At 45.8% G+C, this 12864-nt stretch overlaps 1 protein-coding gene across 1 annotated transcript in view; it reads left to right on the top strand.

The window, feature by feature from the left end:
- The window catches only part of LOC115128545 (receptor-type tyrosine-protein phosphatase U-like), a 285266-nt gene that overhangs the window by 162922 nt on the left and 109480 nt on the right, over positions 1-12864 (top strand). The window contains exon 4 of the mRNA XM_065017796.1: positions 8879-8960. Within this exon, the coding sequence (XP_064873868.1) occupies positions 8879-8960 (82 nt within the window). The remainder of the gene's footprint in view (positions 1-8878; positions 8961-12864) is intronic.

Below are 12864 nucleotides of genomic sequence, written 5' to 3'. Positions count from 1 at the left end.
AAAATATCATCAAGGATATCAACCACCCAAGCCACTGCCTGTTCACCCTGCTATCATCCAGAATGCGAGGTCAGTACAGGTGCATCAAAGCTGGGACAGAGAGACTGAAAGACTGCTTCTATCTCAAGGCCATCAGACTTTTAAATAGCCATCACTAGCCGGCTACCACCCGGTTACTTAACTCTGCACCTTAGAGGCTCCTGCCCTGGAATCACATGGAATCACTGGTTACTTTAAAAATGGTTTACTTTATTTATTAATTCCATTATTTTACTTTTAGATTTGTGTGCATTGTTGGAAAGTGTTAAATACTACTGCACTGTTGGAGCTAGGAACACAAGCATTTCGCTACACCCGCAATAACATCTGCTAAATATTTGTGTGACCAATCAAATTTGATTGGATTGTATCAGTGGCAGGTGAACTGTCCCAGTCTTTTGATCTTTTAAAGAGGGAGAGATGAGGTGATTGAGTTTAAATGAAGAGGTAGCAGCAAACACTATCAAAACATTTGATGAAGCTCTCAAGACGTTCTCCTCCTCGTTTTGTGAAATCTTGCTTGGGAACAAAGTCAATAGATGTTGCAGCACTGAAGACTAAAGAGGGATAAAGACAGAGAGTGATCACAGTGGCCCTGAGACTGAGGTGTCTGTCTCTCTCTCTAACTCTGTCTGTCTTTCTCTTCCTCTGTCTCTCTCTCTCTCTCCCCTCTGTCTCTGTCTCTCTCTCTCCTCTCCCCACTTCTCCCTTGGTCTCTCTCCCCTCTGTCTCTGTCTCTCTCTCTCCTCTCCCCACTTCTCCCTTGGTCTCTCTCCCCTCTGTCTCTGTCTCTCTCTCTCCTCTCCCCACTTCTCCCTTGGTCTCTCTCCCCTCTGTCTCTGTCTCTCTCTATCCTCTCCCCACTTCTCCCTTGGTCTCTCTCCTCTCCGTCTCTATCTCTCTCTCTCCTCTCCCCACTTCTCCCTTGATCTCTCTCTCCTCTGTCTCTGTCTCTCTCTCTCCTCTCCCCACTTCTCCCTTGGTCTCTCTCCTCTCCGTCTCTATCTCTCTCTCTCCTCTCCCCACTTCTCCCTTGGTCTCTCTCCCCTCTGTCTCTGTCTCTCTCTCTCCTCTCCCCACTTCTCCCTTGATCTCTCTCCTCTCCCCACTTCTCCCTTGATCTCTCTCTCCTCTGTCTCTGTGTTTCTATCTAACTATCTCCCCCCCCTCTCTCTCTCTGGTTGAGCTCTGAATATTCATGGCTCTTGGTGCAATCAGTCCTGGACAGGCTCTGAGAGACGAGGGACAGGGGGATGGAACCAAGCCAGGAGACGGAAGGCGTAGAACTCTCTTTCTCACACTCTTTCTTTCGCCTTTTCTCCTCTTCCTCTCTCTCCAATTCTCAAACGCTACTGCCCTCCTCTTAATCTCTCTGTCTTAATTCTGTGTATCTTGCTTTTCACATTCCCTTCATCTCTTTCCAACTCGGTCTCCCTTCCTCTACACCTCCTTCCTCTTCTCCTTCATCACTCAATCCCTCTCTGTCCATCATACCCAAGTGCACCCCATTTCTCACCGCTCAACCCAATCCAACTATGCACACACAGGCCTGCAGGCACACAGGCACGGACACACGGAGGCGCACCTATATGCACACATACTGAGAATATGGTGCAACCATGCACAAGCTCATATATGCTACATGCAGTTGTGTGTCCCCAATTCCCTCAGCCTACTAGATGAACAAGGTCCACTGGATCCCAGGTCATATATTACTGTCTTTTACTTCCACAATGTCAATACCAATCAATACCATTCCACCCTCATCCCACTTTATTAACCAAAACAAATCCATCAACAGAAGATTGTGGACAATAATTGTACAACACGTTCCTGTTTCTCTAACGACTGTTTCTGAAGCTGTTGAATTAATTTAAACACTTGTGTGGATCGATGGAGGCTGTCAGTGTACAAATTAAAAGCATAAATAACAACTCCCATAGCGATAAAAATTAAAAACCAGAATCCAGAAATATTAATTAGCCAACAAATCCTCTCTTTATTGCAATTCTTTATCGCCAGTCGGCCAGCCAGTCTGCTAGCCAGCCAACCAACAAACCAGTCAGCCACCAAACCAGCCAGCCAGCTCCCGTACAAAAGGGAAAATAAGCAAACATAAATATGGGTTGTATTTACGATGGTGTTTGTTCTTCACTGGTTGCCCTTTTCTTGTGGCAACAGGTCACAAATATTGCTGCTGTGATGGCACACTGTGGTATTTTACCCAGGAGATATGGGAGTTTTGTTTTGTTTCCTCATGACTTGGTTGGGTCTAATTGTGTTGCTGTCCTGGGGCTCTGTGGGGTCTGTTTGTATTTGTGAACAGAGCCAGCCACCAAACCAGCCAGCCAGCCAGCCAGCCAGCCAGCCAGCCAGCCAGCCTACCAGCCAGCCAGCTAATAGCATGTATTCCCTTTGAGGACGGGGAAGGGAACAGGGCAGGGATGCAGCATAGAGAAGTGTGTAATTCTGCACCATTGAGTTTTACGAAATGAACTGAACTGGTGCTGTAACAGCTAGGGGGAGAGGGAAGCTCATGTTCAAATGTATCAGTGAATGCTCTTTATTTTTTACCCCACCGAACCAACCGCCAACATTGCCTTCCATGAATTCTCTGTACCCATCCTGCTGTGTACTTGGCTTTTATCCCTCTTCTTCCTCCTCCTCTTCCTCCTCCTCCCTCCCTCCTCCCAGTGTTTTTGTGATCCACATTCAGAGTTTGGTGTGTGTTATTATTTCCCCCATCTCTCTGCTTGGATGATGAAACACCTCTGTAGCCTGAGAGACAGACAGCGGTAGGCACAACGCAGCAGCACCCCACTAGTTTCAACAAGCCTGGCCTTGATTTTCACGTCACTGTTGTTTTTTGGAAGTGTTATGTCTACCTCCCTCCTCTCCCCATTCTCTTTGTAGCTCTACTTGGTTGCAACAAGAGGAAGCAGGTAAAGAAAATAGGAAGACTGTCACAACCTTGAACTGATGAGGATTCTGTTCCTTTGAACAAATCCACCCTTTACATTGTGTGCAGCGATAGATAGATTGTTCCCTTCTTTGCCTGTGTGGATATTGGAGATGAGGGTGTTGCAGGTGTGGGTAGCGGACATGTGGGGGAACTTTACTATGAAATATTTACGATGCTATCAAGCCCACCGTGACTGCCAATATCAAATAGCTTAGTCTACATCCTCTCTCCTTTTAATCTCTCTCTCTCTCTGTCTCTCTCTCTCTCCCCCTCTCGCTCTCCCTCATTCTCTCCCTCCCTCCCTCTCTTTTTCTCTCCCTCTTTCTTTATCTCCCTCTCTTTCTCTACCTCTCCCTCGCCTCCTTCTTCCCTCTTTATTTATCTCTCTCTCTGTCTCCCCCCCTCTTTATCTCTCTTTCCCCTTCTCCTTCACCGGCCTCTGTCTATTTCAAATCAAATAAAATCAAATGTATTTGTCACATTCACATGGTTAGCAGATGTTAATGCGAGTGTAGTGAAATGCTTGTGCTTCTAGTTCCGTCAATGAAGTAAAAACCAATGAGTAATCTAACCTAACAATTCCAAAACTACTACCTTATACGCACAAGTGTAAAGGGATAAAGAATATGTACATAAAGATATATGAATGAGTGATGGTACAGAACGGCATAGGCAAGATGCAGTAGATGGTATCGAGAACAGTATATACATATGAGATGAGTAATGTAGGGTATGTAAACAAAGTGGCATAGTTTAAAGTGGCTAGTGATACATGTATTACATAAAGATGCAGTAGATGATATAGGGTACAGTATATACATATACATATGAGATGAGTAATGTAGGGTATGTAAACATTGTATTAAGTAGCATTGTTTAAAGTGGCTAGTGATATATTTTACATCAATTTCCATCAATTCCCATATTTCTATTTCCCCACCCGCTTCCTCGCTCTCTTAATTTATCTTGCCCCTCCCTTTCTCTCTTTCTGTCTCTCTTTCTGTCTCTCTCTCTCTCTCTCTCTCTCTCTCTCTCTCTATGTGCATGACCAGCAGTCCATTTTTTCCCCATCCCTCCTCCTGTACTCTTCCAAGTAAATAACTCCCATAGTGATATAAATTAAAAACAAGACTCCCGAAATATGAATGACCCAACAAATCCTATCTTTATTGCAATCCTTTAGCCAGTCAGTCATCCAGTCAGCCAACAAACCAGCTAGCCATTCTACCAGCCAGCTAGCCATTCAGCCACCCACCCAACCAGTCAACAAACCAGCCAGCCAGCCAACCAACAAACCAGCAATCAAGCCTACCAGCAAGCCAGACAGTCAGACAACCAGCCAGCCATCCACCAAACCAGCCAGCTGCTGATTGCATGTATTCCCTTTGAGGTCGGGGAAGGGAACAGGGCAGGGATGCAGCATAGAGAAGTGTGCAATTCTACCTCAATGAGTTTCATGAGATGAACTGAACTGGTGCTGTAGCAGCTAGAGAGAGAGGGAAGCGCTCTCTTTCTTTCTCTCTCTCCCTCTCTTTCTCTCCTTCTCCAACACCCCCTCTCCCCTTCTCCCTCACCTGGCTCTGTCAGTGTCTATCTATACACCCCCTCTCTCTCTTAACTCCTCCCCCCTCCCTTTCAATTCAATTCAAGGGGCTTTACTGGCATGGGGAACATATGTTAGCACTGCCAAAGCAAGTGAAGTAGATAATATATAAAAGTGAAATAAACAATAAAAATGAACAGTAAACATTACACTCACAGTAGTTCCAAAATAATAAAGACATTACAAATGTCATATTATGTACTGTATATATATACAGTGTTGTAAAGATGTGCAAATGGTTAAAGTACAAAAGGGAAAATTAACAAACAGAAATATGGGTTGTATTTACAAAGGTGTTTGTTCTTCACTGGTTGCCCTTTTCTTGCGGCAACAGGTCACAAATATTGCTGCTGTCATGGAACACTGTGGTATTTCACCCAGGAGACATGGGAGTTTTGTTTTGTTTTCTCGTGACTTGGTTGGGTCCAATTGTGTTGCTGTCCTGGGGCTCTGTGGGGTCTGTTTGTGTTTGAGAACAGATACCCAGGACCAGCTTGCTTAGGGGACTCTTCTCCAGGTTCATCTCTCTGTAGGTGATGGCTTTGTTGTGGAAGGTTTGGGACTCGCTTCCTTTTAGGTGGTTGTAAAATTTAACAGCTCTTTTATGGATTTTGATAATTAGCAGGTATTGGCCTAATTCTGCTCTGCATGCATTATTTGGTGTTTGACATTGTACACGGAGGATATTTTTGCAGAATTCTGCATGCAGTGTTTCAATTTGGTGTTTGTCCCATTTTGTGAATTCTTGGTTGGTGAGCGGACCCCGGACATCACAACCATAAAGGGCAATGGGTTCTATTACCGATTCAAGTATTTTTAGACAGATCCTAATTGGTATGTGAAATTGTATGTTCCTTTTGATGGCATAGAATGCCCTTCTTGCCTTGTCTCTCAGATCGTTCACAGCTTTGTGGAAGTTACCTGTGGCGCTGATGTTTAAGCCAAGGTATGTATAGTTTTTAGTGTGTTCTACTGCAACAGTGTCTAGATGGAATTTGTATTTGTTGTCCTGGCGACTGGACCTTTTTTGGAACACCATTATTTTGGTCTTACTGAGATTTACTGTCAGGGCCCAGGAATGGCAGAATCTGTGCAGAAGATCTAGGTGCTGCTGTAGGCCCTCCTTGGTTGGTGACAGAAGCACCAGATCATTAGCAAACAGTAGACATTTGACTTCGGATTCTAGTAGGGTGAGGCCGGGTGCTGCAGACTTTTCTAGTGCCCGCGCCAATTCATTGATATACATGTTGAAGAGGGTGGGGCTTAAGCTGCATCCGTGTCTCACCCCACGACCCTATGTGAAGAAATTTGTGTTTTAACCGCACACTTGTTGTTTGTGTACATGGATTTTATAATGTCGTATGTTTTACCCCCAACACCACTTTCCATCAGTTTGTATAGCAGACCCTCATGCCAAATTGAGTCGAAGGCTTTTTTGAAATCAACAAAGCATGAGAAGACTTTGCCTTTGTTTTGGTTTGTTTGGTTGTCAATTAGGGTGTGCAGGGTGAATACATGGTCTGTTGTACGGTAATTTGGTAAAAAGCCAATTTGACATTTGCTCAGTACATTGTTTTCATTGAGGAAATGTACGAGTCTGCTGTTAATGATAATGCAGTGGATTACTGTTACTGTTGACGCATATTCCACGGTAGTTATTGGGGTCAAATTTGTCTCCACTTTTGTGGATTGGGGTGATCAGTCCTTGGTTCCAAATATTGGGGAAGATGCCAGAGCTAAGGATGATGTTAAAGAGTTTTAGTATAGCCAATTGGAATTTGTTGTCTGATCATTTCATTGAGGATACCATCTCTCTCTCTCTCTCTCTCTCTCTCTCTCTCTCTCTCTCTCTCTCTCTCTCTCTCTCTCTCTCTCTCTCTCTCTCTCTCTCTCTCTCTCTCTCTCTCTCTCTGTCTCTGTCTCTGTCTCTGTCTCTGTCTCTGTCTCTCTCTCTCTCTCTCTCTCTCTCTCTCTCAGTTCAACATAAGGCCTTTATTGGCAAGGGAAACGTGTTTACATTGCCAAAGCAAGTGAAAAATGAACAGTAAACATTACACTAAAGTTCCAAAATAATACTCTCTCTCTCTCTCTCTCTCTCTCTCTCTCTCTCTCTCTCTCTGTCTCTGTCTCTGTCTCTGTCTCTCTCTCTGTCTCTCTCTCTCTCTCTCTCTCTTTCTCTCTCTGTCTCTGTCTCTGTCTCTGTCTCTGTCTCTCTCTCTCTCTCTCTCTCAGTTCAACATAAGGCCTTTATTGGCAAGGGAAACGTGTTTACATTGCCAAAGCAAGTGAAAAATGAACAGTAAACATTACACTAAAGTTCCAAAATAATACTCTCTCTCTCTCTCTCTCTCTCTCTCTGTCCCTCACTCTCTTTCGTTTTCTCTCTATCACTGCCCCACTCCCTCTCCCTCTCTCTTTCTCTCTCTCATTCTGCTCCCCTCTCTCTTTCTGTTTCTCTCTATCTCTGCCCCTCTCTCTTTCTCCCGCTCTCTCGTTCTCTCTCTCATCTCCTTCTCTCTCACTCTCGTTCTGCCCCTCTGTCTCTCTTTCTGTTTCTCTCTATCTCTGCCCCTCTGTCTTTCCCCCTCTCTCTCGTTCTCTCTCTCATCTCCTTTTCTCTCACTCTCGTTCTGCCCCTCTCTCTCTTTCTGTTTCTCTCTATCACTGCCCCACTCTCTCTCCCTCTCTCTTTCTCTCTCTCATTCTGCTCCCCTCTCTCTTTCCTTTTCTCTCTATCTCTGCCCCTCTCTCTTTCCCCCCTCTCTCTCACTCTCGTTCTGCCCCTCTCTCTCTTTCTGTTTCTCTCTATCTCTGCCCCTCTGTCTTTCCCCCTCTATCTCGTTCTCTCTCTCATCTCCTTCTCTCTCACTCTCGTTCTGCCCCTCTCTCTCTTTCTGTTTCTCTCTATCTCTGCCCCTCTGTCTCTCTTCCCCACATTTCCCCTTTCTCCTGTGAGTCCAGCCAGATACTGATAGTCATAATGAGGTAGGGTCAAGGCTCTGTGCAGTGCTGAGAGAGTGGTGTGTCGTGTGTCGCGGTGTGGGTGTGTCGCGGTGTGTGTCTGTGTGCATATTTGTGCGTGTGTGTGCGTGCGTTGGTGTGCGTCAGCGGCTGATGAATAGAGAAGTTGATTCTCTAATGGCCCACACATAAGAATGAAGAATACTAAGATATTAGCAGACAGGGATGCGTGGCCTGTATGCATCTGTGGTTCTATCGATCCAGACCAGGCACTTAGAGCCTGATGTATTGTCAACACGGCGACTCACTGGGGCTGCTTCCTAACGGACATCCTACTTTTGACAGGGCCCATCGAGTGTGTGATAGTGAAATCTGAGCTATCAAGAGTCTGCTGGTTTCAGTCACAGCTCATGTATTATTGTCTGTGTGAGTGGGTGAAACACATCAACTATTATCTACACCTCTGATGACCTTTTAGGATCATTGGCAGATCTTTACACTGTGTGGTTTGTCAGTGACTATTGCATTGGTTCCATTGTGCCAGGAAAGCTCAATCAAGCCCAGCTAAATGACTTGAATGTAAAGTGCTATTTAAAGTCTGGCATCTATGAATGCAGTAAACCCCATGTCCATGCGCCGTTAATTTATTTGTTGTGCCTCTGCAGTAAAATAGTAAATTGTCCCTCACTAAACGATATGGGTTATTGTGGCAGTAATTCTTTTTCAGACGCCCAGACTCACTTTGGTTCTCTGTGGGAGAGATCTGGGATTCACTTTGGTTTCTCAGCATGAGCCTAGATTCATTTAGATGAGTGAGTAGAGATTTGGGCAGCGCTCAATGAGTCCTGCGGGTCCAATGTTCTGTGTGTGTTCTCTGATGAAGAAAGATGGCTGTTTGAAAGAGAAGGAGGGAAAGGAAGGGTGGGAGAGAGAGATGACTGTGTGAAACGAAGCTGTCCTATGGGGCTCTGCTAAACTATGGATGTTTGAGTAGATAGATTCTCCACAGACAGGCCTCAGTGGATTCAAGCTGTTTGATTAGGACCCACCCGGTCCTTCCCCCTCTCCCCCCCCCGGTCCTTCCCCCTCTCCCCCTCCGGTCCCCTCCCCGGTCCTTTCCCCCTCTCCCCGGTCCTCCCCCGGTCCTTCCCCCTCTCCCCCTCCGGTCCCCTCCCCGGTCCTTCCCCCTCTCCCCCCTCCGGTCCTCCCCCGGTCCTTCCCCCTCTCCCCCTCCGGTCCTTCCCCCTCTCTCTCTCTAACTTGAAATCCTTTCTTCCATTCTCCTCTCATCTCTCCCGCTTGTCTCTCCCCAGGTGGTGTTTGAAGCATCGGTCTCAGCAGAAAGGCGAGGCTACATCGCCATTGACGACATCCTGCTGCTCAATTACCCCTGCTGTAAGTAGCTACCCACCACAGTACAGCACCTGTGTCCGAATGTACATCAGCCCAGAAAGCACTGCCCCAACACACCAACATAGCAAACCCAGCATACCACCAATGCACTGTATTAATGCACCAAGGCACCAAAGTACAAATGTACCAATATACTTCAGAACAGAGCACAGAGCCCGTAACCTTTGACAAAGATATGGGAAAATGCGTGTCTGGGCGCTCAGGGGTGTACAAACAGTCTCAGGACTGTGATGGGTGGTTGGACAGACAAGGACAGAGGCTTGTAAAATAATCAGCGGAGGCGAAGGCACTGCTCTCAAAGGTTCTGAGAGGCTTCTGGCATGTGGACACGTGTCTGATTTCCCATGGCCACGGCTGCACTATGCCGCTCCTTTTGTTCCGGTCGACCAGGCAGTGAGCTGGTGACCTTTATCTTCCTGACTGCTCAGCACGTCGCTCTGCTCGCCACTCTCCCGGTCATCAAGACAAGCCCACTCTCTCAGAGCTAATGTACTGTTCCAGGAAACACACACACTGTCCCAAGAAAACAGCAGGCGACCGGGTGAACGGACTCTCGTCGCATGTTGTTTTCTCTTCCTCTCCACCAAGGCATGACGAGAACAGCAGTCGTCTGAGGTCTCTAACTGGACCATAATGTCACATGGTGATGCTCTTAGAGATTTCCCCATTATGGCTAACCCGCTCCCTTAGTGCAATCCCCCCACCCTCTCCCTTAGCTCTCGGTGCAAACACCCCTCACCCCCTCCCCAAACCCCCTTGCTTCTCTAAACCTGACCGATTGCCTCTATAGCGGACCCTCTTGGTCTCACCCACAGCAGTCTGATACACCATTGTGTTTCTTTGAGATATTTCCCCAGTAAAACGTCCCTCCTTCAGTGCAGCCCCTCCCTACCTACCCATGCCTCTCCAGGGTACCTGCCCGTTCTCCTCCTGAGCCACTCACCTGCTGTCCCCAGACCCATTACCTCTACGGGAGAGCAGGCTCAGTGAAAGGCTGTGTCCCAAATGACAAGTAATGCTGACATACAGACAGAGAGCCCTCAGCTCATTCTGCTGTGCTGACAATGTGTGACAGAGTGTATAGGAGTGGTGCTGAGGCCTGTCACAGTTTCCATTGACCACCACTGACCCCTGTAGACGTCAGGGAACATTGAGCAAACCAAATCCGTAATGGACTCTAGCGGTTGGTCTCGAGCCAAGATGGCCCATGCCTTGGCTCTCCGTAAAGGGATAATCCTCAGTGAAAAGCAGAAACTGCGGACCGGGAGGAAATGTTAATGACTGATAATAGAGGGCGTTAATGAGCTCATGAAATTCAGATAGCTTTTACCACCTGTTAAAAACAGCCAGACCTTTATAAATCATTCACAAGTTCATCTCTCTCTCTCTTTCTCTCCATAAACCCTCTCCAAAACACCAGAGATAAGCTCAACTCATCTTAAACTTTTAACACGTAGCCTCTGTCACCTGAATGTCGGCCAGCATGCGTTCATTTCCACGGTTATATGGGACCCATTGCTGAGTTAGAGTGGTCGCAAGGGCCCTCTGTGTGTGAATAATGTATGTTTGACGGGTACGTCTCTTGGCGCTGATGCAGATGTCATCTCCCTGGCCCCCACCGTCCCCATTAAATAATCAACTCTCTCATTAGGAGATGCTGCGGCTGTCAGGGCCTTCCACGGAACCTCTTTAACACACACACACACACACAGAACACACACACACTCCAAGCTGGCACGATGCCCCCTAAGGCAGCAGAAATAACTTGTTTGGCCTGCAGGAGATACAAATCGAGTCTCTCTTATATTCACATTCCAACATGCTTGACATTTCTGTTATTTTCCCCAGTGTCACTATCATTATTCCAAACACATGTTGCGTTCCAATGAAATCTCTGTCAAATTGCAGTTTGTTTGGATGTAAAAATGTGACTTGCATAATGTGGCCTGCATACCAAGAGACTGAACTAGCTAGCGTGCATGTGTGCTGAAAGACTACCAACTACGTGCAGAAATCAATTTAGCAACAGCTCGTCCCTCGATGCACTTATTGGAGAGAGAGAGAAAAGAACGAGAGAGGAAATGAAAAATGAGAGAGGTGGGCAGATGTCCGTTTCCATGGAGACTCATGATAGGAGTGTCAGGTGTACGGCGGACAGCTGGACAGATGTCTCTCTCTTCCCCTCCTCTTCTGTTCCTCTCTTCGTGTTTCCCTATTTTCCTCACTCTCTTTTCCTCTCATCCTATCATCCTCGCACGTTTCCGTGCAGGATAAGAAAGGACCGTCAAATACTGTGGTGTTGTCGTGTTATTTGAAAGTCGTTCCCCACCTGCCCAGGGACAACAGGTGTAAACCAACCGTATACATGAGCTAATTCTGGCACATCAACGTTGAGTCATGTTCACTATGTCCCCTGATGGAAAAACAGGAATAAAGCTGCTAAAGCTAGTAAAAGTGAAGGGGGAAAGGGTTGTGGTTGCTTACCTCTGAGTGACAGAACACACTGGACACACACCCAGTGGCTTTGAGCAGGTGCTGGATAAATAAGTAGACGCACTGTGATACACTCCCGAGTGTGTGTTTATTATGACAGGGTTTCATCTGTTCACTAGTCCGTCTCTGTACAGTCTGAGCCACCACCTAGGCCTCATCACACTATTCTCAGTATAGAGTGTGTTGTGTTCATAGTCACACAAAACTCAACTGGGTAAAGTACTCACACATCTACCGAGGGGCTCGCCTTACAGGTGTAAAAGAATACCACATGCTTGCAAAAGTATCACTTTCTATTTCTGTGCTACAATGTTTCTGTCTCCCAGCCTTTTCCTCTTGAGTTGCTACTGTATAGAGCTCACCAAATAATACAATTGTTCCTGTAGTATAGAGCTACCATTAAGGTAAATCACTGGAAACATTTGTACAGATTGTATGGGTTTATTTAAATGATATCGTCATTTCAATGCATCAGCCAATCAGAATAGTATAAAACTATTTAAAACGCTCTTCACTAAGTTGAATTTAACATCTCAGGTAGGCAATGAACCAAGTGCCTTAAACATTCCTAAAGGCTATAGACGGGTGATGTTCTGGGTCAGTTTGACACAGTACAGGAAGTACATCATAAATACATGATTTTAACTTTCTAAAATATATGTCCTATTTTGTATGCTGTTTAAACCCGACTGTTCAACATTTCGAGCCAGGTGTTTGATACACGTACCGAAGTCAGATTATCAATCAAATTAGTACGTCTATGACATTTTATAGTCAAGATCACTGTCCCTCTGCCTCTGAACATCACAGGGAAAACATACGAACATCCTTGTGATAGGTTAGACCTTTACTGCCAAGAAGAGCATTTGTCTCTAGCACAAAGGTCAAAGATTAAATTGCAAGTCAAATACAGGTAATGTACAGAGTATTAATTTATTGTTTAGGTTTTTACCCCTATCTAGAAGGGTCATAAGTTAAATAGTATTCTATAAAACTCAGTTGTGGGCCAGAGAGGGGTTAATGCTTAAGCAAAGCAGACTACAGGTATGTACTAACCAGCTTTTATAGAAGTCTGACTATTAGCACCCCTTTAGAGTGTTTTCCTCATTGTAGAGCTGAGGCAGAACCCAGAGAAACCATTGTAGCCATTCAAAGCAGTTTAATGGGATCTCGTACAGGTTAGAAAACATCACATCAAATCCCTGTGATTTCAGATACTGTAGATGCAATTATGCACAAGCACTTTACTGGACTAGTGTGTTCTAACTGGCTTCTTCTATTTCTGTCGCGCCCTGGCCATAGAGAGGCTTTTATTCTCTATTTTGGCTAGGCCAGCGTGTGACTAGGGTGGGCATTCTAGATTATTTATTTCTATGTTTTCGGTTTCTATGTT

This window comes from Oncorhynchus nerka, linkage group LG4 (genome assembly GCF_034236695.1).
Source record: "Oncorhynchus nerka isolate Pitt River linkage group LG4, Oner_Uvic_2.0, whole genome shotgun sequence".
Taxonomy (NCBI): Eukaryota; Metazoa; Chordata; class Actinopteri; order Salmoniformes; family Salmonidae; genus Oncorhynchus; species Oncorhynchus nerka.
The sequence above is the reverse complement of the archived record's forward strand: the minus strand, read 5'-3'. Positions and strand labels throughout refer to the sequence as shown.